The sequence below is a fragment of the Lepidothrix coronata genome, unplaced genomic scaffold (genome assembly GCF_001604755.1).
Source record: "Lepidothrix coronata isolate B3197 unplaced genomic scaffold, Lepidothrix_coronata-1.0 Scaffold3, whole genome shotgun sequence".
NCBI lineage: Eukaryota > Metazoa > Chordata > Aves > Passeriformes > Pipridae > Lepidothrix > Lepidothrix coronata.
This window is the reverse complement of record NW_016690183.1, coordinates 7,063,256-7,089,657: the sequence shown is the minus strand read 5'-3', so window position 1 is coordinate 7,089,657 and position 26,402 is coordinate 7,063,256. Positions and strand designations below refer to the sequence as shown.

Sequence of the window (26,402 nt, the reverse complement as noted above, 5' to 3'; positions counted from 1 at the left end):
AGAAAAGGAGAAAGAAAGGGAGAAAGAAAGGGAGAAAGAAAGGGAGAAAGAAAGGGAGAAAGAAAGGGAGAAAGAAAGGGAGAAAGAAAGGGAGAAAAAGGGAGAAGGAAGGTCTACTTCATACGAGTAAGAAAAGTATAATATTACCCCTGATAAACAGTCAACATCAGTGTCCACAGACACTGGAGCAAATGATTTTTTCAGAAGTCTGGTTTAAAAAATTCTCATTAGCTCCTCTACATCAGATATAGAGGTGATGACAGAAGTGAAATCTAGTACCAGCTAAAATGCTACTGAAGTAATTATAAGATAGCTCTTTATCTACAGGCAGCTGCCAGCAGTCCATATTAATTTATCTAAGAGGCTTCATACTGTAGCAAATAGCAATAGCAAATGAGATAACGGAGAAAGAGAAAGCCTCGAGATAAATAACTACAAGTATTCCATCTGCTTCACATTAGCCACTAAACGAGAGTCCTTTTTTAAAAAATATACAAACACTGTATCTTCATTATTCATAATTTTGTTTTAGTTTCACTTTTTTCCCCAATGGGCATTTTCTTTACAAATAGTTTTCTGTAAAGAAAACTTAAATTCCAGAGACTTTTAAATAGCAACAGAGCTTTGTTATGTTCGAATTTCTGAGATAACTCTTTTTGAGTGTTTCCATGTATTTTTGACTGTGGGTATGTTTCTGAAAGACTGCTGATGTTCATAATACTACAGTTCTTTTGAGGGAAGGCAAATGCACACTTCAGGTGAGTTGTTACACAATTTAGAGGTAACTCTGCTTTGCTCAGAGCTGAGAGATAGTATATACAAGGGGAAGTTAGAACAGAGTTCAAGCTTAGAAGGAATTAAATGTAATTCCTACTCCTGAAGGCACAGTATGCCTTAAACACCTAGAAATGCTTGTTTTCCCAATTCATATATTTTTTTGCCATTTCACCATGGCTAATCTTAAAATGCATTGAAGTAATAACATCTACATTTTAAGAGAGTCAAAATTACTATTTTCCCTTCAACTAAGGAGTTTTTCTACGGTCCTTCATCAAAATTGTGTATGTGTGCACAGATTTTTTCAAGAAGCTACAGGGTGGATATACTCAATACTGTTTTTTGCCATGTCACATGACGACCATCTTTTACAGTTTTACAAGAGATTGACTGGCAGCCTAGTCCATTTCCTGAGACCATGAGCAAAAAGTTACTTCTGATAACCAATGCTAAATCCAGCTTCTACCAGCTTCTGCAGATAAAAGGATCTTGTGATTTTTTTATCTTGTGATAAAAGGAGCTGTGGCTCCTTCACATGAAGAGCAAGCAGACAGAATTTCATACTGGGAAGACTCCTTTAACTCTTCCTTCAGGCTACTTTAACCTTTGAATAGCAATCCTAAAATCCTCTACAGTATCAAAACATATGAGTTACATGACTTTTGCTCTTCTTTTTGGAAACCTTTTGTATCATCTATATTTCCCCAGACTTGGAACACCTTTATTCTGAAGCCTGCAGTTTATTAGGTGTCATCAAAATTTTAGTGATGGCAGTGGTGGTGAGAACAGACTAAGTTTTATGCATTTCAAAACCAACACACATATAAAATTATTTGGAGATATTTCCTAGAATACTACCATGGCAATGATTAAACTCCTATAAGGTGAGAACTGCCTTCTGTTCTGCCTTTCTATAGTCCCTTCCTGGGATAACCAGGAGTTTCACAAGACAAATAACTAACACCAACTCCAATGTTTCCAAACCAAGGTTTAGAGACAATCCACAACATGGCCTAATATCCCAAGGATGCAAATAATTTCCCATGTTCTCATGACCCCCCACAATATTAAACAGTGCTACATTCAAATCTTTCAGCTCAAATTTCACCAACCCAAACAGTCACAAAAAGGACTGGGCTGTATCCACAATGTGGTTGTGAGACAAACACTATGACCAGCAGCAATGCAAGAGTTAACAGTGTTGCCATACAAGTGGTAATAATAAGCTTCAACACTAATCCTCTCCTGAGCAGACTGGGAAAAGCTCATAGTTTCTTTGGTTCTCTTGCTCCACCCTGGCTGCTAACTCAAAACATAGTTATATATCAGTTTCCATTCTGAAGGTCATACCCACAAGGCCAGGAACATTCCTTGTCTAAACAGGAGTGCAGGCTCATAAAATCTGTGCAAATGCACACACAGATGTATGCCATTAGGGATGTCTGGATCTCTCACCCCTATGGATTGGTCACAAATGGGATGCATTAGCATTTTAATTCAGGTCAGAAGTGTGCTTTTGTAACAACCCTTCCAATTGTCCCCAGTTTGTCACCACCACTCTGCGTGGTGATTTTCAGCCACACCAATTCAATTCTGTCCTGATGAAGCTAAACACTTGAAGCTAAACACTACAGCAACTCAAGGGCATTCATAGAATCATAGAATCAGCCAGGTTGGAAGGGACCTCTGAGATCATCAAGTCCAACCCTTGATCCACTACCATTGTGGTTACTAGACCATGGCACTAAGTGCCACATCCAGTCTCATCTTAAAAACCTCCAGGGACGGAGAATCCAGCACTTCCCTGGGCAGCCCATTCCAATGCCTGATCGCCCTCTCTATAAAGAATTTCTTCCTAATATCTAACCTAAACCTCCCCTGGGAGAGCTTAAAACCATCCCCTCTTGTCTTACTGATAGCTGCCTGGGACAAGAGACCAACACTCACCTGGCTACAACCTCCTTTTCAGGTAGTTGTAGAGAGTGATGAGGTCTCCCTTGAGCCTCCTCTTCTCCAGGCTGAACAACCCCAGCTCCCTCAGCCTCTCCTCATAGGACTTGTGCTCAAGTCCGTTCACCAGCCTTGTTGCTCTTCTCTGGACCTGCTCCAGCACCTCAATATCCTTCCTGAACTGAGGGGCCCAGAACTGGACACAGCACTCCAGGTGTGGCCTCACCAGCGCTGAGTACAGGGGAAGAACCATTTCCGTGGTCCTGCTGGTCACACTGTTCCTGATCCAGGCCAGGATGCCATTGGCCTTCTTGGCCACCTGGGCATGCTGCTGGCTCATATTCAGCTTCCTGTCAATCCAAACTCCCAGATCCCTTTCTGCCTGGCTGCTCTCCAGCCACTCTGTGCCCAGCCTGTAGTGCTGCATGGGGTTGCTGTGGCCAAAGTGCAGGACCCGGCACTTGGCTTTATTGAACTTCATCCCACTGGAATCAGCCCAACTTTCCAATCTGTCCAGGTCCCCCTGAAGAGCCCTCCTGCCTTCCAGCAGATCAACAGTCCCACTCATCTTAGTGTCATCTGCAAATTTGCTGATGGTGGACTCAATCCCCTCATCTAAATCATTAGTAAAGATATTAAACAGAACTGGGTCCAACACTGATCCCTGGGGGACACCACTGGTGACTGGCTGCCAACTGGATGCAGCCCCGTTCACCACCACTCTCTGGGCCCGGCCCTCCAGCCAGTTCCTAACCCAGCACAGAACGTCCCTGTCCAAGCCATGGGCTGCCAGCTTTTACAGGAGAATGCTGTGGGAGACGGTGTCAAAGGCTTTGCTGAAGTCTAGGTAGACACATCCACAGCCTTCCCATCATCCACCAGGCAGGTCACCTGATCATAAAAGGAGGTCGGGTTGGTCAGACAGGACCTGCCCTTCCTAAACCCGTGCTGGCTGGGTCTGATCCCTTGTCCATCCTGTAGGTGCTGTGTGATTGCACTTAGGATGATCTGCTCCATAACCTTGCCAGGCACTGAGGTCAGGCTGACAGGCCTGTAGTTTCCCAGGTCCTCCTTCTGGCCCTTTTTGTGGATTGGCGTGACATTCACCAACTTCCAATCATCTGGGACCTCCTCAGTGAGCCAGGACTGTTGGTAGATGATGGAGAGTGGCTTGGCGAGCTCTTCTGCCAGCTCTCTCATCACCCTTGGGTGGATCCCATCTGGTTCCATAGATTTGTGGGGATCCAAGTGGCTCAGCAGGTCGCTAATGGTTTCCTCCTGGATTACAGGGGGGCTATTCAGATTCTTATCTCTTTCTACAAACTCCAGAAGCCAACTGTCCTCAGGACAACCTGTCTTACTGTTGAAAACTGAGGTAAAAAAGGTGTTAAATACCTCAGCTTTTTCCTCATCTTTGATAATTATATTCCCATCCATGTCCAGTAAAGAATGGAGGTTTTCCTTGCCCCTCCTTTTGCTATCAATGTATCTGTAGAAGGACTTTTTGTTATCCTTCACAGAAGTGGCGAGATTAAGTTCAAGTTGTGCCTTTGTCTCTCTAATTTTCTTTCCACGTGGCGTAACTATATTCCTAAACTCTTCCTGAGTAGCCAGCCCTTTTTTCCATAATCAGTAGGCTCTCTTTTTTACCTAACTTCCTTCAAAATCTCCCTGTTCAGCCAGACCGGTCATCTTCCCTGCTGGCTTGCCTTTCAGCAGACTGGGACAGCCTGCTCCTGTGCTTTCAAGACTTCCTTCTTGAAGCATGTCCATCCCTCCTGGACCCCTTTGTTTTCGAGGATTGTTTCCCAGGGTACACTCTGAACTAGTCTTGTGATTAGGACGAAATCTGCCCTCCGGAAGTCCAGCGCAGAGTTTTTATTGACGGCCCTCCTTGCATCCCTGAGTGTTGAAAACTCTATTATTTGATGGTCACTGTGCCCCAGATGGCCTCCAACCACCACATCTCCCACCAGCCCCTCTCTGTTTGTGAACGCCAGGTCTAGCAGGGCCCCATCCCTGGTAGGTTCATTTACCAGTTGGCATAGGAAATTATCCTCTATACGCTCTAGGAATCTCCTAGACTGCTTCTTGTCTGGTGCGTGGAGTTCCCAGCAGACATTCGGCAGGTTAAAGTCACCCATGACAACAAGGGCTGGCGATTTTGAGACATCCGCCAGCTGCTTGTAGAGTAATTCATCACCCTCATCATCCTGGTTGGGTGGTCTGTAACAGACTCCCACCAGGATATCAGCCTTGTTGGCCTTCCCCCTGATTTTGACCCACAGGCACTCAACCTTATTGTTACTGACTTCAAGTTCTACAGAGTCAAGAGACTCTCTAACATACAGAGCCACCCCTCCACCTCTCCCACCTTGCCTGTCCCTTCTGAAGAGCCTGTAGCCACCCGTGGCAGCACTCCAGTCATGCGAGTCATCTCACCACGTTTCCATGATGGTGACTACATCACAGCTTTTCTGCTGCACGATGGCTTCCAGCTCCTCTTGTTTGTTACCCATGCTGTGTGCATTGGTGTATATCACTTCAGCTGGGCTGCTGATTTCACTCAGCTTGGGCTTTCCATCCTTAGGCTTCTCTCTGGAGAGCCTGGTTTCAATCCCTTCCCCCTTCAAACCTAGTTTGCCAGACCGAGTCTGTTCTAAAGCCAAGCCTTCATCAGATGTTTGCTTCCACAGAACCATTCCTACTGTATCCACTTGTAAAAGTGGATATAGCCACAGTGCCAGTTATGTTCATAAATTCTGAGTGTTTTCAAACTAACACCAAAACCCAACTGATCTTCACAGTGGCCCATGTTCTTTAAGGGGAACCAAAACCAAAACTCGTCTTACATGAGGTTTGCAGTGGTAGGAAGAAGGGAAAGGAAGACAAAAAGGGAATGAGGGGTGCTACTGCCTGCTATTTTCTCAGTTATTTAGAGTGGGAACCTGAGAGGCTGGAAATAAAACACCTTCAAAGCCATCAAGGGTCAACTATTGTTTTCCTGGGGACTGGGCACACTATTCATTTTTCATTTGGCATCGGAGTTCGTTGGAACAAGCCATTAACTATTGTCATAAACAACAGGCATTCAGCCAGCAGGGGCAAGGATACACTTCAAAATCTGCACTTGTAATTTACTGGGGTGTCTGGGAATGCAGTAGTTTGATGCAGTAAATTAAGCAGGAGTACCAGGGTATATTTTTATTTTTCCCAGTTAAAACTCTATGTATTCAGGTTGCCTATCAAAAAAAACCCAACCAACTTACAATGTGTTTTCACAGCCCTGGATGCAACACCTGAGCTATGAAACCTGGCTGAACAAGTTCAGTCAGTATGAAACAGCTCTATGCAGACCACCAGAAGGTATGCTTTGCCTCTTTCTACTGAGGCAATACATTCATAAGTTGCCTGCACTACTGCAGAATAGGCTTACAGTATTTCTTAGTGTCCAATACTGGGGGCTCCTGGGTCTTCTCATCTGTTCCAGTAAAACACTCCATTTCAAGCTTAACTGTAAACACAAGTAATATTCTGTTAAGGCCAACAAACCAGACTGCTTTCAAGGCATCTGTTTTAAATCCAGTCTCTGCTTTTTTCCTAAAAGATTTAAATTTCAGAAGCCTACTTTTATTTTCAAAGCAGAGTATTTTTTAAGGTTACTCACGGGAACAAGTACTGCAGCCTGCCTTACTGTAACTTCCACTCCTTTCCCTCCATGTCCTAAATAACCAACCTTGTGTACCCCTTCTTCCAATCTTTCCAGTATCCTGAACTTATTTTCACGTACCTAACACCTTGCCACCAGTGTTCTTCTATATGTTCAGACCTCCTACCCAGTACCTTCTCAGACATCCCCTACATCACTAACATTTGTGTTCCCAATATCTTCAGCACATGATGTCAAGCCATCTGGTTTTACCCATTAAAGCACTTCAGTAACACCATGGGTCCCTAAGATATCCCTTATGACTGCTCCAAAAGCCCATCTCACAGCATCATATGCTTTATCTGGTTTTGGTTCACTATCTGAGCAGTGCTGTTGGAACTACAACTGCTAGGCATACCTTCCAAATAGATAAGGAAAGTGTTTTACCAACATTTCCCTTTGTGGGGGCACCAATTGGAGTCAATCTTCTTTACCAAGTCACTAATTTTCAAGAAACACTTTAGAACTGCAGATTATTACGACCCCCTAATACATAGAGGAATGTGTCTGAAACTGATTCACTATGCTCAAAATTTACCAGAGGGCAAATAGTTAACACAGACTCCAGTCTCAGCAGCAGGACTATTTCCATAGGAACCAAACCAGGTTAAAAAAAAAAGCTAATTTTATACTGAAGTGGAACAATCAGGTAAAAGTGAATTGAAACCATTTATTACTCTTATGGGATTGGATTTACTAGATGGAGTTGCCAAATATATGGTAATGTGCATGGCTCAACTGAGCTTCCAATACACAATAAAAGGCAAAAAAAAGCAAAACTTTCTGGGACAACTCCAGACTGCCTCAGTCTATAATTATTGTTCATATCTAAATATCCTGTGGCTATAGAGAAAAAGTCATTCTTGCAAGGTTTTTAAATGATTCATATTTTTGACTCGTAATCTGTCACAGATTACTAAAGGACGCTCAAGAGGAAACCCTGAAAATATTTTATGCCTTTGTATGGGAGGTATTTTCCCAACATCCAAATGGCTTTAAAATGAATTTATCTTTAAATGTCAATAAACCATCAACAGAAAGCCTTTTTGTATCTTTGCTGAAGAAAAAGTGAGTGCAAGGACTGCAACCAGCAATTCAGGAGCAGAAAAAATTTTTGTAATATATAAACCCACTTAAAGACTACACTTAAGGGAGCTGTATCAGCTCATCATCACCATTAATCCATAGTACCTTAACGCCTACAGCTATCAAAAGCAGCAAGAAATCCAAAGGGGAAGGGGTAAGGGGGACTCACCTATGAGATACATGCCAATCCAGTCCCCTGCATCCACTTCCTCTTTTATATCCCAGTATATCACTAGGTCCTGCGAATGCCCAATGGAGTAGTAGGAGCTGCTGACCATCAGGGTGGACCGGCTGTCTGAAGTGACAAGGTCTGTGTCACTGGTAGACCTAGGAATGGTGACTGTCTCATGGGAATTGTTCCTGATGTCCATGTTATGGAACTGGTCAGGGTTATAGCTGTATCTGAGAGGCTCTTTGCACCGGCGTCGATTTTGTGAGTTTCTAGATGGAGACGCCATGGCTGCCAGGCCCAGGAACCTGTTTTGGTACAGATTCTGCAAAGAAAAAAAGAAAGGACAGTATTTACAGTATTATTCATTTTTCAGTGATATCAAAGCTCAGGAAAAGGAAAAGTAGTAAGTTATAATGAGAAAGTAGCAGATCTTTTTCCGTTTGTCATTGCAAAAAGACATGAGAAGATGTAGCAGGAAACACAGTGCTAACTCAGCTCCTACTCTGTAATTCTTACCATGAAAACAAGTGTAAGAGCAAGCCTTGCACCACCAGGCTCAGCCACAACTGGCAGTGTGAGGAGATTAATAGGAGCTGACTTCTTCCATGCTAATGCACATATACAAACACAAACATTGGGAATATCAAACTGCTAGAGAGCCATCCTCTTTTAACATCAGGAGATAGTCTTCTCACTTTTGACACCCAGAGTTAAGTCTTATCCCCAGTAACTCTTGTTACATTTACAGAGGAATCTTTCTTAAGGTGCACTCACTCTAGAGACTATATTTCATCTAGAGAGACTGGCTAGCAGTGAGTAAGAGCTCTTCCTCCCTACTGGATATCTGAAGAGTGAATGCCGTGAAAATGGAGTTACCCTTGTTACCAAAAGAGAGATGTCTTCACTGATGTATAAATACAAACTAAGTGTTGCAATGTGTCTCTGTACAGCTGATGGCTTCCAATGCCATTGCTCTACTCTGTTTTCTGCAGTAGACTTTGAGATACTAAGCACACCCACTCTGGTAGGAATTTGGGAATGCACCAGACAATTAATGGCAATCGAGAAGGTTACTGCAGAGTAGTCATCATCCTAGCAGTTGAAAAATATTTAAATTTCAATCTACCCTTCTCTTCCTCAAGGCAAGCTGAGTGACTTTTACAAAATGTGTCATGGTGCAGAAGTTAAAAGCTTTTGTGAGCTGGCAGATGGAGAATGCTTAAGTTATGACTGGGTTGAATTCTGATGTGAAGACATTCCCTGATACTGATCAAAATACTGGTTATTCCTTACTTCAGTACTGTTTGTTTTTTCCATTTTCCTTCCCAGCTTTCCCTCTTCTCTCCCTACAGCTCTGCTATTTCAATCACTCAGCTTTTCATTATTCATTAGCCTTCCATTATCCGTCTGTTGCCAACCATGCTGTCAAGTCTGTTAGATACAAAACCAGACAGCTTTCCAGTATGCTATGAAATGCTTTTCACATGATCAGAAGTCAAATCATCCTTTCGAACTCAAACAAATTAAGCGGAAGAAAAATCACAGCTCCTTTCTCCAGTCAAGCAGCAATTTAACACTGGCTTTATTAAGGTTATGGTAGCACAGAAGAACAGTAAGTCCTGAAAAAAATAAAATATTTTCTTTATTAATACCATTGCAGGAGGAATAATTAAGAGACCTATTATTGTGTCTTAAGATTCTGTTGCACAAAAACTGTACAGAGAACAAAAAATTCAGCTGGCATATTTGCACCCCTAGAATATGCTGTCACTTGGCAAACACTGCCCAACAATGCTGACAATCCGCTGACCCAAATCCTCACTTACTGCATTAAACAGGGTTTATAAGCAAAAATAGCTGCAGTGGGAATGCCACACCTTGTACTAAGTACCGCAAGATTGAAGCTAATAATGCAAAAGGCTACACCAGAGGTAGAGGAATAGAAAGAGGAAGGAGGCATGTGGGGGAATGAAGTATGTGGTGTTGCCTTTGCTGTGCATCTCATCGTATCTTTGCTGTCTCTTTCTAACATTTATTCACTGTTTGAAAAGAGAGTTCACGTTATAGTATAAAGAACCAATACCCCATGTGAACAGAAAAGGCATCTTTTTTTATCAAGAAACATGCTGTGAACATCTTCTAATCTGGGAAGCACTTTTGGACATGCACAACTATCGCGCTCTCGTCAGTAATTTAAAATTGCTGGTAGTTTCTGTCACTTAGCAAAGAAGGCATCTGCTGCATCCCAACAGTACCTGACACAACTAGAATTGTTTTTATAATGGTGAGATATCAATGCAACAAAACTGAAGCTCACTCTTCTGGATTAGTCTGTATCATTAAGATGGGTTCCTCCGCTCACAGCATTACCCAAAAGCTACCTCAGTTCAAAGGCAGACGTTTTATTTCTGGTGACAAATTACTCCAGGGAATAGTGGTTCTGCAGATACTTTCATTTTTGAATGTTAATGGATGTAGAGTATTAATTAACTGCATACCTTAAAATTAAATTAGACTTAAACATTTTTTTTCAGCTTCAGCATGACTTTAAGCAGTTTTAATGGAAATGGTAAATTTATCACTATGTTTTAATTCTGTAAGTTCCTATTTTGCTGTATATTGATGCCAATGGAACAAATGGCATAATTTTAAAGCAACCCAGAAGGCCAAATTCTCCACAAATTGCAGTCTCTCATATTTCCAACATTGATTCTAGGCAAATACATTAATCTGAAAAAAAAAAAAAAAGAAAATCCCCAAGCTGAAAAAAATCCCAAACAAATGAAATAATAGTCACACATAATCATCTGGATTAAATAATGGTATCAAAATACAAGCATGACTGTACGAATAAATAGAAAAGAGGTTAGGTAAACTAGTTATTTTATTACCAGCTTTGCATGCTTTCCATGCAACTGTCTAAAGCCCTCAAGCCATGCTGATAGTCCCAGCTATGGTCAGACAGCTTAAAATAACTGCAAAGACATCCTATTAATATCTTTTGAAAGCAATCTGATCCATCATATATACCTAACATATAAAAATGAATATTTTAAGGGTTCGAGATTAATATTTATTTTCTCTCCCTTTGCAGAGGTATGCACACTATACACACTACTAAACTTTCATTTCTAATACAGAGTATAAAATACAAAGCAAGAACAATGAACAGCCAAATGCTGGTTGTCAACAGAAACAAACACCTCTTCATTCCTGCCTCAAAACAGTCATTCTATAGCTGCTTCTACAGTCAGTATTTCCAGGGGTGTTCCCATCCGTTGACTCTCTCTACCAAGTGACCCCCAGGCTTCACTTTCCCACTCACTCCCCTCACTGCTGATTTTTACAGAGCTCTGGAAAGCTTTGTTTCTAGAGGTCTACCAAGCCCATGAAAGTTCTACTCAAAATTATATTTTTTTGAGGATTATCTGTGGGCAGAACTTGCCTCTTCTTTATGTCACTTAGTCCATCTAATGATAGCAAACATCAGAAAAGTTAATTTAGGATTATTTTTCTCCCATAAAAATGCAATTGCAATCCCTAACAGGGAAAGTAGGAAGAGGCAGACAAAAGAAAATGACAGATGACATCTGATTGTAAAGAAAACTGACTTTGAAAATCTACACACAGAAAAACTGTAACCAGTAAATACCAAGAAAAAATATTTCACAGAGTTTCTTCCCACATTCTCTCCCTTTCTCACTCACATCTCTCTCCTTTTCCCGATTACTGTATGGCATTTGGAAAGCAGAGAGCTCTTGTCACTGCCTTTTCCTTTAAAAAACTGTACCACCAATGGTAGTTGTTCCCTTCTTTGAGACAAGAAGAATCCTCAGGCAGGAAGGCTTCACACCTTTATAGCCAGCTGAATTTTACCAAAGGATTCAGAGCTGCCACTCATTAGCTTCCACTGGAAATCTGTAGGGTTTAATGTTAGGGGGTTTATTTTTCTTTTCATTCGGGATTATTTTAAATCATGCCAGAATGGTGCATGATGCTTTAGCAATACAGAGATAGATCTCACCTAAACATCTGCAAGGATCCATCTCCGTTCTCTATTTAGACAATTAAGAGCTGTCTTTTAGATACTTGGGCTGACACCAGTTGCCTCCTTTGCTGCTTAGAACCTGAGATTAGCTCAGTTAAATTACAGCACAGTGCTAATAATGCCAAGGCTGTGGGTTGGATCCCCATAGGCGACATTCACTTATGAGCTGGACTCTGTAACCCTTGTGGGTCCCTTCCAACTCAGAATATTCTGTGGAAGATGTATTTGTGCAGGTCAGGATGGCAGTACGATACTACAAAGATACCACATGATTGAAATACAACCCATAACTGGAGCTCTGGCAGATGAAGAAGTTAAAGGGAACAAGGTGATAACATAAGCCACCACAACAGTGGGCCCAAAGTATTCATTCAGATGTCTGCAAGCATCATCACAACCCAAATTTCAAGGGCAAGTGCCAAGAAAGAAAATGAGATAGCTTTCTATGATGGGAAGCTTGGGACACAGCACATTTACATACCTGAAAATATATTAGGCCAGCAGTCAAGTCTGGTATCATAGGCAAAACATAGGTGGAGTCAGTCTTTCACTGGAGGTGAAGGCTCTCCTGATAAGCTTTTAGCCTTCACTTGAAAGGCTTATATGTTTTGTAAAGACAAGAGGGAGCCAAGACAGGTTTAAAAATACAAAATTAGGGCAGCATGGTGAAAGTGATACATTATCACAGTAAAAATCTTTGGACCAGCTTTAAGACGGTAAGATCATGTGTATCAAAAAGGATATTTTACTAACAGAAATAAGGTGGCATCAGTCTGTATGAAAGATTTTAAAAACTTAGTCACAGCCTATGTATGAATACCCAGAGCAAGAAAGACAAGCAGGAAAACAACACTGCCTACAGCCATTGGAGGTGATATGACGGGAATCTGCAAGCCAGAGCTTTGAGGCAGACCTTTAACTTGAAGGTGAGGCTGTCGAAAGGGCTTTCAGTATGTAAAACTGTTTTATTAGAGCTGAAATTAGAATTGGCTAAGTTCTGAAGGACAGGAAACTCATCTCTGTTGGATGGAAGAGCAATAAAGAACTGTGTGAAAGTGAAAAGATATGACAGTGAATCTTGCAGCTGCTACCTTACAGGGCAGGATTTTGTCCTCCAGCCTTGCTCTCAGCCTAGCAATGTGAAGTCCTTGGAGCTAAAAATCTTGCTTTTTATAGCCCTAAAGACTTATTGCAGGAACTGTTTCTTGTTCTTCCCAGCAACCTTCTCAACTCCATTTCCCCTACAGGTCTGCTGTGGAAGCATCTTTTCCCCATCTGCTCTCCCCACCCGTAGCCCAGAGGGCCCTTTAGCCACCACGACTCAGCAGCTTTCAGGGCAGGTACACTCTCCCTCTGTCAAACTCTGAGCCAGGAAAAGGTAAATAAAATACTCAGATTTCCTCCTTTCTGCCTAGGGACAGTCCTCAGCACAGCACATGGTACCTGCATAGCAAACTCAACCAAAAGAACATTTGCATTTTCCATCACTGCAGGCATAGTACAATTGACCGTGCAAAATGCAAGGCAATGGAGAGGTTAGAAAGGAAATAGTTTGAAGGTAAGCTATAATCAAGGTTACAGCTTCAGCTATCATAAAGCCCTCCCATCAATCTACTTCCACCTATCACAGCTATTTATCATGTGAGAAAAATCCCTTTGGACATTTGAATTTTGGAAGAATTGTTAGTATAATGCTTAGAAGAAAAAGGATTTTTAAAGCATAGATTATACTACAGCCAAATCCAGTAAACAAGGCCTTGGAGTGCAAAGAGCTATACAAAATCTTCTCCAAATCACCTAGTATCTGACTTGCTGAAAACATTAAAGCCAACATGAAAGTCATGAAGCTAGGGATTGGAGAATGCTAGGAAGCAAAAGGATTTGGAGAGCACAGAGAACTTTGTAGGATCAGCCCATTTATTTGAGAGGCACAGGAATGGCTTCTTAGAGCTCCAAAAGAATTATTTAATTGCCCAGGGAGTCTCAGACTTCCATGGTCTACCGACACCCTTTTCCCTGCAAGATATTACAGAGCACATAGACAAAACTGCTGTTCTTGGGAAGGCTGAAATGAAGGCTGTAAACATTTCAGAGGGATGCATGCCATAATAACACTAAAGAACTTTAAGAGCATTTGTCTCAATATTGCACATCTATGGCACTATATATATATATTTACACCTATAACGAACACTAATCGGAAATCGAAGCCATTATACATCAGCAGTGGGGCAAATGGATGTTATTAGTCAGTTCATTTTTCCATTTCCTGACCTTTGTGAGTTTCCAGTCCAGCTGTACTGCTATGTTAATGTATCCTCTTACATTTAACTTTGCTTCAGTGATGTGCAAATCAGTGCACAAATAAGAATCAAAATGAAAGAGTTGGCCTCAAGGTTAACATGGCAAGGTTTGGTGCTGCTGGTGTGGGATTGATTCCTGATGCAGACCTATTAGTCATAAGGCAACAAAAACTGGCAGCACAGTAATCAGGGGTACTCTGGAATATGGGGCAACGATTGGAGGGAAACTGAGTTCACAAAAAGGATGAAAATTTATAATGCTTTTTTTCTTCTCTTTATGGAAGAACTACAAGAGGCTGCCATCTGAAGAACCCAAAAGAGCATGCTGAAAGATACATACATCACATTTCCAGTTAAATGATTCCAAGAATTAATATTTGTACTTCTGTAAGTATATAAACCAGACAAGTTTCTTAAAAAAAAAGTCACTTTACCAATTTTATATGAAATCACTCAAACTTTCTACACTGTAGACTACTTATGTCTAACTTATGTCTAACAGAGCAATTAACAATCTTACATTCAACATATTTTTATTGAGGCAGTGATAATTCACTCACAGTTCATAAAGCACTGGGAAGTTTCTGCAATGAAATGAAGCTAAGGACAAAATTAATTTCTTATTTTCTGTTAAATCAGTAGCAGAAAAACAGTCTTGTCTCAGCAGTTTGGTACAGCAGGNGATAAGAAACAGCCATCAGACTTACCCATTACAGAAAAAAGATCTGAAAACATTGCCAATATTTTTAAAGGACACAGTCAGGTACAAAATAACAGGTAAACATGCAATATGGCCCGAGTATAAAATTTTAAAAAGATAACTGTAAGGAAATAAATAATAGAGGGGTCAACATGGTAACATCTTAAACCAAGATAACATTACTCAGCTTCACTTTTTCTTTCCACACTACAAGATTAAAGAAATAATCTTAGAATCTGCTTATATACTACTATCAAATGCTCCCAAGTCCACAATGATTGCCTTTGCTCATGCTTTATTATGCACATAACAGGAAATTTATATTTTTTACCTCATTGGTTTTAAACATCAAAAGCAGGCCGAGAAGTGCTGCTGCAGTACCAGACAGAAGCACGGCAGTGATTACCTCCCAACAGGTGCAAAACAGTACATTCATACATGGAATAACACACCCTCTCTGAACAAGCATCCTCATGTCCATAACAGCCAGTATGGACATCAGCTTCACAGATATACAGTCCTAGTGACTGTGGTGCCAAAGTTTAAAAATCTCCATTCCTTATCTTATAAAACCCAAGGATGATATTTTTGAACAACAATCATTGCAAGAAGAAAACCAATCATTCTGTACCAGGTGCTAGTACTGGTTTATCCATTATTTAAAGCAAAGAAGCATCACCCTCAGAAAAGGGTTGTCTCAAAAACCCTGTGTGCCCCACACTGGTCTGCTTAAGAATCATCACCACATTTATGAGGTCCACTGCAAAGGTGGACTGTAATGGCCTCCCAGGAATGCTACTTACTCCAGAGGGGTTTTAGGAGGGAGGACATAAGAACAGGGACTCTCTCTGCTGCAGGCTAAAAACGTCGCTGATACTCCTGATGCACTGTTCTGTGAGCTGATACTCCTACTGAGAAGTCCTGACCATGCTTGATGCCCTTTTCAGGTTCTGCACAGCACATAATAATAGACACCTCTTACCTGATGGATTTTTATAACCGGTGGCTTCAGTTGTTCAGACTTCGTCCATGAAAAAAATCAATGTCTTTAGTAGTATTAACAAAGGTCTGGATTCATCCAACTCAAGCTTTGAGTACTTGAGTCACACTCACAATTGTGAGACTCTCTGAGTACTCAGAGGGAAGAAATAAGCTCCTCATGAAAAAGACCGAGACCCAGGTAAGGCTTTCCTGGAGAGGACTGAATACCATCTCTATGACCTTTATAAAGAGTTAGTGACTATGGGTATCCTAGGCACGTTAGGTTAGCTAGGAAGGAGTCAGACGTGTATGAACCTCTCAAGCTGTAAGATTTTACATTATATAAAGGTAAGTGGGCAAAGCACTCCTGGGGGTGGCAGAAAATGTGTATTGTAAGTACATTCAGGCATGTAAAATGGAAATGAGGCAAATTAAAAAACATACTAAACTACTACATGACTATTTAAGAATAGTCTGATTTTCTAGAAAACTATAAAATTGCAAACTAGATAGTCCATCCGGAGAAAGTGCATAGAAAATAAAATACTTAGTATAGTGTATGCACTTTACATGCAGATCTTTTAAAAAATGTAATACCAGTAAACATAGCAGAGGTTTACAGGAAAAGTTGTGGAGACATCCTGCAAAATTTAAGAGACTACCAATGAAATGATGTAGAGTAAATATGAGTTGCAGAAAGATATCCAGTAATGTACACAGCTTCTCCGAACTGTCAGGTTATAGTAATTTCTCTGTTCAGAAGCAGCCCCACATTTCCCACATCTCTTCCCCAAAGTTCAGCAACTGGAGGAGTCTTTTTTTGCAGAAAGTACTCTTAATTTCTTATGCTATATGAGAGTTATAAAAATCCCAGGATTCTCTATCATTATGAATGCATTATACCCTCCACCAAGACAACTGTTTTGCTAAAAAACAAACCTTGTGTCATGTCTGTAGTGCATATTGCTGCCAGATTGAAGAAAAGACTTTTGTAATGTATTGCATAGGTGTCAGGCATAGCTTATTATGTATAAAACACATACAGAAAAAGAAGGCAACAGAAAGCAACCAAGCACAGATATCAAAAGAGAGGTTTTTAATATTAACCTCCCTTCAGACACAAGTATGCAAATGAAAGGTTCATGTGTGCACGTATCAAAAGGTTTATCCTGCAGAGCTCAGATGTATGCACGTAGTATTCCCACCACCCACGTTTCCCTCTCTGCCTAGACACTTGTGTGCAGCACAAGTGGATCCATATACATACGCACCACAAGACATTCATCGCTGCCATGACCTGTGAAATTTCTGTCAACTCTGTGAGTGCCATTCCCTGGAAGAGCTGGGTACGCTTTACCTCCTGCCTCCCTCTATTCCAGACTGTCAGCAAGGACCTCTCTGCCATGTCTCTCACATTGCAACCCATGCCATAGCCATATTCCAGGTGACCATGCATCTTCCTCTCCTCCCAATACCTTTTTATTCTCAAGGCCTATCTCCTCTTTCTCACATGCCAATAATATCACCCTCCCCACACTTGTAGGTAGGAAAGGATGGGGCACATGACATTACTTGCTGTACCAGCCATAAAACAGGCAGCGGATTAACATGTGGGGACAATAAACCTACAAATCCCAGGAGGGATGGAAGGAAGCTCTTTTCACTCATGGTTCTTTCCAGCTGTCCATGATGGCTGACTCTCACTCCACAGCAAAGAAAACATTTAAAGTCTCCTATTTCATTCATTGCTGCTACACTCTGTCATGCTTCTTATCTCCATCTATATTTCTTTAAGAGAAGAGTGTTTTGAAGTGTCAGTCTCTTAGCCTCCTCAGGCAGTGAGGCAGGTAGGTACTATTAGGAGCCTGTTGGGTATTAATGCCTATATCAATCACTCCTTTGATCTATGAACAACAACAAACCATTGCAATAAACCAGTGTTTCAACCAGATACCAGATTCAGAGTATGCCCTCAGCTCCATCTTCTGCCTTTCAACAAGGCCTAGAATATTCCCTGACATTTTAAAATTAATTGGCTACAGAGCTCCTGTTATTACCATATTACCTCCAGTCAAATACAGAAATGCCATCTAGTTGAGTGTGCTTGATCATGTTTCCGATAAAATTAAAGGCAAAACTCCCCTTGATTTCAATGTGGAACAAAGCGACTCTGTAAAGCAAAGGAAAACCCATATAGCTGTCAAGAGCTGCAGCTAACAAGGGCTAATCCAGACCTGGAAAATAAAGTTCATATTTTTAACTAAAACACTTTGAACATTTTCATCCATGATTCAATCTATTTTGTTGGAAAACACATCATACAAACATATAGAGCAGCAAGTTGCATTTCAGAACATAGATCACAGCAACTACTCTTAGAATGAGATCTCAAAGCCTAGAAACAAACCTGTGATTTGATGGGTCAGATTAATTTAGGATACAATTATTTTTAGACTATGATATCTGAATGTTTTTTTCCTATGCAATTATAATAATAGAATCCAACACATTTTTCATTTTTTCAAAAGAAAACTGGAACATCAGACACTGAGGCATAGTCATCATCATTGCATGTTTTCTGTCTGATGTCACTGGAGGATAGAATAAAAACTGCTTGCAAGTACTAAGAGTTTGACTTCCACATTTAAGTATGTTTATTCCCAACAGACTGGCTTCTCGTGTCTGTATACTCTTGGAGAGATCATGAAAACAAAATATCTGAAGTTCATTATGTGTTTTTTTAAAAGACAAATCTAAGATAATCAATATTTTGAGGATCAAGAATTCCTAATTTGCACTGAAAAACAGTAAAGAAAAACTGATTTATGTTTAATAATGTCACATATCGGATTATTGAAAGTAATCCTGATGCCATTAAAAACTTAAATACTAGTGATAGAACCCACAAGGTATAGTTTAAAGGGTTAGATTTCTCTGTTCCTGGACAGGTAAAACTAGCCTCAGATAAGTATCTTTAAACCAGATTGCTACTTACTATTTCATCTTTATTAAAAGTTGTTTATGTTTTGATTGTATAAATCATAATAAACTACCATTCATGAGAAAGCAAAGAAACTGGGGAAACTATCCCAAGAGAAAATGAGTAGCTCTAGTAATACAGTCTCTAGTTGAGGAACAAGATTCAGATTTTACAAAGAAGAACACGTGCCAGCTTTACCTAAGGCACAAAAAAGTCCTACATAAGAGAACAGAAGCTGCTTTCAGGAGCTCTGGATAACTGTAAGATAATTCTGAGCTACATATCTAAGGTTTTCTGGGGAACTGCTGGCCAAGGCTAGATGAAAGGCAGCCCGGTAGTTTCTCCCGGAAAACAATTATAGTCATAAGGCAGATTTTCAAAGTAGAAACCACACAGAACAACTTGAGCAGACTAGTTCAAGTAGATGAAGAAGAGCCCACTGGTGCAGGCCCCTCCAACCAAACATAAAAGAGAGACAAGCACAGTGACCACCAAGAAAAATGGGAGCTGCACACAGATGGGCAAGTCCCGTTGTGACTGTATGATTTCTAAGCTTCACCCAAACTTACTTTGCTGCCAGTACACCTCTAATACAATAATTAGATATTCCTGTATTGTACCACACAATCATATGTAGAGGCATGTCCATCTGCTCACAATACTGTGTGAGGTTTTAATTTACATTTTTTTCTCTTTTACTCCAGTTCAAAAGGGTTTGTGTCCCTGTGTTCAAAAGGTCTCTGAATTTTCAAAGAAGAACATGTCCAAAGTCCATAGGAAAAATTGTATTTCACTCATTCACAGAAATGCACAAGAATGGTTCTGAAGGAAGGTTCAAATGACAGTTTCATTTAATTTTAATGAGGACTGCTAGTTAGACTTAACATTTTTTGGCTGCCATTGAATACTCACAGAAGAGAAGTAATTACAGTTTTTAATACTGCACTTAAAGTAAGGCCCAAAGGAAAAATTTTTTAACATATTTTTCTGGTAACAAATCCTCTGCCAAAGAAGTGTCCTAAATTCATCAAGGATTAGGTTCTAGGGCATTGCAATGGAAATCTACAGTTTAATTAATTAGCATTTATAGAAGCCCGCAGAAATAAGCAAGTTGGAAACTTGTTTGGTTCTTGCAGGTCTTAAACTCGAGTTCTGGAAGAAAGACTGAGACACACACATACATCATCATGCAACAAGGCAGTGGCCACGTGAGCAGCCATGGCCTGCCTGGATGTCTTGGCATGTGACTTAGAACAGAACCAAGGACAAGAACTACTTGCTGTACAATTCCACACACAAATCAATGAAACACACCTTGGTCCACAGATGGTACTTTAAATTGCTGTTATTACTTGTTAGATAAAATGCTATTCAACTTAACCTTAGGCAGTAAAACTGGATGTCAATGAAGTTAAAACTTGACTTTTGAACAGGCATTTACATTAGGGGTTCCAGTGCACAGCAAGAATTCATTGGGGTGTACGCACTGGGTTTGCGTGACAAAGTTTTGGTAGCAGGGGGCTCCAGGCGCAACTTCGGTGAGCAGCTGCCAGAAGCCCCCCTTATGTCCAATGGAGACAGTGCCAGCTGGCTCCAAAAAGGGTCCACCTCTGGGCAAGGCCAAGCCCATCAGCGACAGTGGCAGCACCTCTGGGATAACATTTTTAAGACGGGTAAAACATTTCTGTGCAAGACAGAAACTGCAGCCAAAGAGAGATGCAGTGAGAGAAACAGCCCTGCAGACACCAAGGTTAGTGAAGAAGGAGGGGAAGGAGGTGCTCCAGGCACCAGAGCAGAGATTCCCCTGTAGAGATTCCCCTGAAGACAAGATGTGCCCTGGAAACTCATGGAAGTCCCCAGTGGAGTAAAGATTCACCTGCAGCCTATGGAGGACCCCATGCCAGAGAAGGTGGATGCCCAAAGGAGGCTGTGACAGTGTGCAGAAAGTGCACACCGGAGCAGGCTCCTAGCAGGAACTGCAGACCTGTGGAGAGAAGAGCCCACTGCTGGAGCAAGTTTGCTGGCAGGACTTATGACCCTGCAGGGAACGCACACTGGAGCAGCCTGCTCCTGACAGACTGCACCTAGTGGAAAGGACCCACTCTGGGGCAGTTTGTGAACTGCAAACTGGGAAAGACTCATGCTGGAAAAGTCTGGAGAACTGTGTCTCGTAGGAGGGACCCCACACTGGAGCAAGAGAAGGAGTCTTCACCCTGAGGAGAAGGGAGCAGCAGAAACAACGTGTGATGAACTGGCCACAACCTCCACTGGGGAAGGCATTTTTTAAAATTTCATTTTATTTCTCATTACCCTACTATGGTAATAATTCAAAGTAATTTCCCTGAGACATCTGGGTTCCTATGACTGTAATGAGTGACTTTATCTCAATTTATGAGCCTTTTGTTATATTTTCTCTCCCTGTCCAATTGAGGAGGGGAATGATGGAGTGGCTTTGGTGGACACCTGGCATCACAGCGTAAGACTTGCAAACAGAAAAGACACTAATTTAACAAATTTATCACTTGTAACACATAAGCTTAATGGCCACATAATGTTTTCAGTAGTTTTCTCTCAATATTAGTGATAAATTAACTTGATTGCTGTATTTTTGTAACCTTTAACCAGAAGCTGAATGTTTGCATTAAAGACATTCAGGTCTGATTCAGAAAGTATTCCTGGAAATAAAAATGAACAGCCCTGTTAGCAGTGGAATTAATGCAGCTGTTTTCCTGCAGAGCTTTATCCTTCATCACCAAACCTCAACTAAAGTCCCAGCTTTTTGCTGTCCATTCCAATGCAAAAAAAGACCCAAAGCAAAGGTAATGCTAATCCCAGTGACTTGCCAGCTGCTGGAGCAGGTGACAAACAGCTCTACCTGCCTTTCCCCCAGTCCTACTTAGGGTCTTCCTCCTCTTCCCAGCCCCTGGGGCCTATAGAAACTGAATTATCTCAAAGACAACTACTCCTTTCTGTTTCACTTCAAATTAGCCAATGGCTTCAGAAGTAATTAGGTAAGGGAGTGACAGATAGACAGAAAGGGCAATCAGAAGTCTGATCAGCGCAGGAAGATAGACTATAAAAACATTATACATAGCCTCCACCGATCTAATTGATTACTCACACGAGGGGATTTCCTCATGAGTACAGGTCTGCAGAAATAGGTGTTATGGTTTTTCAAAAGCCATTACAAACACATAGCATAAATCTAATCAAAGTGACTGTAGTGGGAACAGGACCTGATCAAATATGTAACACAACATTACTCCCTTTCCAGCTCCATTCTTCCTAATTACCATTTTTTAATACAGAGTTCAGTGTGTTCTCATCCTGGTGAAAAATTTTAGTTACAACTTAAACAAAATATGTTTCTATTTTCTATATGGATTTTGTGACAGATTTTCATCTTACTAGTAAAACTGGTGTGATTTTTCTCTCCCATGCTAAATGAGACATCTAGTGTATAATTTTTCTTCGAGAAGCAAAGAAATTAATAGAGGTGAAAACGCAGTGTCATAAAGAATGGACTAATTTAAATTGCAAAGTACAAAAAAAAAAATCTCATTTATATTTTTCATTTTTAAATTCCCAATGCAATTAAAGTATATATTCACATAAAGAGTCAGAGATAATGTATTTGACAGAGCTTTCCTGATGTATTGTAGAATAATTTTTTTTATTATGCAACTAGTTCTGTAAATGGTTTAATATTAATAAAATTAAACCTTAATTGACTTTAATTAGACTTTTATGATGTAGAGGTTCACAAAATAATGGATTTTTTCAGTCAGTTTCTCTGTTTGCTTTAAAGAGATGGGCCACATTTTAAGGATGTATTTAAATTTCCCAGCAAAATCAAAATATTTGTGCATGTCAAAACAAAAGTATATCCACACATCATGCAAGGGCAAAGCTGCAAAATACTCTGGAAGCAATGCAGGTTCCCAGCATGAAAATCCTGAAAATTAAAAGCATTTTTGTATTTTACTAAAGGAAATTATAAAGCCTTTTATCCCAAATTTTTTTGAAAGCCCACGAGCTTTTATTTGACAACAGCCAGTACATCAGCAAGAGATTTTAAAGTGTCATCTAAACTCCAAAGGCACACAATGCAGACATCGTTTCCAATGTTATTACTGTCCTCTAGTATGGACAATGGCTTGTGCATGTAGGTATGGATCAGTGTAAAAGTGAAGTCAGCCTAGGCATCATCTCGCATGTCTTCGATGTGATGCAAACACTCCTGTTAAATTCAACAGGCCTTGAAGCAATTCCTATCCCATTGTGTCAACAGGGGTTCTTTTAAATTCCTAAATACTCAAGGTTAGATGGAAAGCACCATCTTCACAGCCTTTCACTTACATGATACAGTGAGAAGAATGGCAAATTTCCTTGTAAGTGCTCTTTTCCTAATACCCTGGATGATAACATTGGCCAGTTGTGCTGTTTTTTAAAGCACGTCTTCATTTCTGGTGGTGCCCCTTAAACACTCCTATGTTTTCCCAAATGCATAGTTATTCCCTTACAAGTCTGGCAGATAATAAGCAAATACAGAGAATTGTTCCCTCAATTAAACTAGTGCTGGAAATAGAGACCAACGTAAACAGGAAGAGGGAATCGTGCCAGAAATTAATCCGTTTCTTAATTTCTCCATTAAGATGTAACTACTATCTCAGCCAATATTTATGTACTCTAATTAAAAAGATATTAGGAGAGCAAGGGCTCTGGTTCACAGCTCCACCTCTCCTCCTACCACTGCCTCCCATCTTGCTGCCTCTGCTGGCACCACCAGCACCATCTGAGAGCCTACAGGACAAGTCAGGGGGTTTCTCTCATGCCTGCAGGCTGGCTAATCACCATCCCTTTTGCACTCAAAAGGATTTTGGAGGATCTGTTGGCTCTTCTGCCTATAACACAAACATATAAGAAGAGCTGCAAAGTTCAAAACACACTCCACATATTTTGGTTATCATTAGCACCGAGAAAGGCAATGCAAGTGTATAAGGTATGGTTTAAAGCAAAGGGATTGCAAAATGCATTATTTTGGCTATGTGGGAATATTTTTGTTTGGGAAATACCTTTCAGTATAGGTTCTACCTATGTATGCTTTTTCATAAAAAAAATAACTCCTATAACTGCTTTTTGTTGTTGTTTATTTTTGCTCAAGAACTACACAACAAAAGGATGTTTGAAAGGTTTCTTTCTGTCAAATCTTAAATAAACCACAGGTAACAACTGTACAGTAACAATGGTTAGGAACAGCAATAGATTTTTTTCATAAATAACTCTTTAATAAAAGTACGAACTCCACATGTGATAAACTCTAATTAAAGGCTTTTTTTTTTCAAAAGAAAACATTGCTGTGTGTCTTAAAGAAGTACTAAATCCATCCAAAACAAAAGGTTAATATGCTGTCCTGTGTCTCATCCAGAGAAGATATTTTAAAAGCCAGAAATTACTTACTGGAGCCACGACATGCTAGAGCACTAAGTCTTTTTGTAACTGAGATTGTGTTTTGATGGTGTCATAATATTTTTTCGGCTGTGTTTCTACCTTTTCCTTTCAGGTTTTTTTACAGCCTTCACTGAGATTTTGACTGAGGGTAACTTTTCTATATTGGTTCTACAGTTAAGGGAGAGAAAAGGGTGCTCTGAAATACTACCAGAAGAATGATTTTACTCTGTTTACTATATAGGGCATATGTAGGGAAACTAACTTAAGAAACAAAATTAGATGCTTAAACACTTGTAAATAGCGCTCAGGCATCCCCAAGGATTTGGAAGGGTCCCGCACTTCTCGCACCCATCAAGTTTTCAAATTCATTGGAAATACTGGCACTTTCCTCCAATGCTTACATTGCAAATCATAAGCATTATCTGCAAGGACAAGTAAGTGCTCTTGGAAGCACCTACCGTTCATTGCCATGCACTAAATCCTGCATCTGGTTTGCTTTCCCTGAAGTAGTCCATGCTCAGATTGAAAGGGAAACAAATTTTTTCCTAATAACAGCCATAAAGGACGAAAAAAGTGTCCAGCTGGAAATACTGTTATAAACTCAGTTCAACATGCTTTCCATAGGGGATGAGGAGGGTGGGGTGGGACAGGGGACCAAGGAATGACTTGCTTTAGTTGAAAAAGTGTTTTGCATTTCTGCCTCCAGGCATAGAGGGGAGTGGTAGAAACTGAGCCAAAGCTGCAGTTAACGAATTTTGTCTATAAATATAGGTGATATATCTAATGGACACTTATCACTTTGATGATTTATATACTAAAGTGATCACTTTGGTACATCTGAATACAGCTGACCACATAGACTGAGGACCGAGACTCCCTTATCTTAACCACAAGACCCTGCTGAAGAGACAAAGCATCACAGCAGTTGACTATGCTGTGGCAGGTAAGTAATTTACTTTTTCCTGCTGGTGCATCAGCTACCTATTTCTGGCAGGATTATTGGTGGGAGGTATTTAATACAGCTTCCAAGATCTCCTGTGTGTTGTATGTCAGGGCCCAGATTTGTTAAGACACTTAGCTAGCAGTGAGAGATCCACTCATTTAAAACTTAATATCGCCACAGTTGAATTTGAAAATGCTGCAAATAGATCCTTCTGGTGCCTACGTAAAATACAGCTTTGCTCATCAATTAAACAGGTATAATGCACTCTGCTTTACTAAAAAACCCCTATTCTCAATCTTTTTCTTACCCCTTCTGCTATGAAACAAGCCCTTCCTTTTGAGTCTCTTCAATTTAGAAAAAACATGCAATCCTAACATGACCTGCATCATCTTTGGGGGTATATTTCATTTAAGGTTTGGTTTTTTTCCCCTCAGAGTAATAAAAGAAACTGCCAAATACCTGTGAAGATGTACTTACCTGATGCAATAGCTGAAAAATTTAAATGATTGTCATGTGAAATGTCAGCTTGTGAACAGTTTTCCTAAACTAGAACAGTCAAGGACTGCTTTTCATCAAAGAGTCTTCCAGTGACTCTTCATCACTTTTTGTGAAACTACATGCATGTAGAATACCACTGAGCTTGCAGCTAGACAGAGGTGAAAGGAGTGCTGTTGGACACAAAAATTCTCCACAAAAACTCTCAGTTGTCATCATCAAGAGACTTCATGCATTTCCTCAGACATTACAGCATTGCCTAATTTGCAAAGAGGCTCAAAATACCTCTCCAGAAAAACTGCCAGTGCCAGAGGCTCTCACTGGCTACTACAGAGTGCAAAACTTGACACAGAAGGATATGTCCTTGTGAAACTGCAAGAACATAATGATCTACGACATACATGGCTGTTCACTGAACTCTTACTCTTCACGGAATTCAAGTTATTTGCATGATTAATAACAAAGGAAAATGTAGAAGCAAACATACAAACAAAAGCCCCAACCATATCAACATTTCAGTGACAGAAATAACACTAGATAAGCTTTAGTGCACATTCTGGCTCTCTTTGATAATGCATAACAATTCAGAAGACTAAGCTGTGCAGGAAGATGCATACAGCAGCAGTGTGTTACGCATGCACATAATCTCACAGGGTCCCCTAGTAAGTGATTAGTGCCATAGTCATACATCCCTGCATCTCACACATTAGTGTCTACCATGATGGCTGATTTGTGTGTCGTGATGATTCAGAATTATTTCACAATTAGAAGGTGCAGGTTTCAGAAAATGTCTTGTGAAGGTGAGTG

At 40.5% G+C, this 26,402-nt stretch overlaps 1 protein-coding gene across 9 annotated transcripts in view; it reads right to left on the bottom strand.

The window, feature by feature from the left end:
* The window catches only part of HECW1 (HECT, C2 and WW domain containing E3 ubiquitin protein ligase 1), a 267,082-nt gene that overhangs the window by 175,391 nt on the left and 65,289 nt on the right, over positions 1 to 26,402 (bottom strand). For all 9 annotated transcript variants that reach the window (XR_001876166.1, XM_017823131.1, XM_017823109.1 and 6 more), the window contains one exon: positions 7,692 to 8,016. Coding sequence is in view for 8 of the 9 variants with exons in the window: in XM_017823131.1 (XP_017678620.1) it covers positions 7,692 to 8,016 (325 nt within the window). In the remaining variant the exon portion in view is untranslated. The remainder of the gene's footprint in view (positions 1 to 7,691; positions 8,017 to 26,402) is intronic.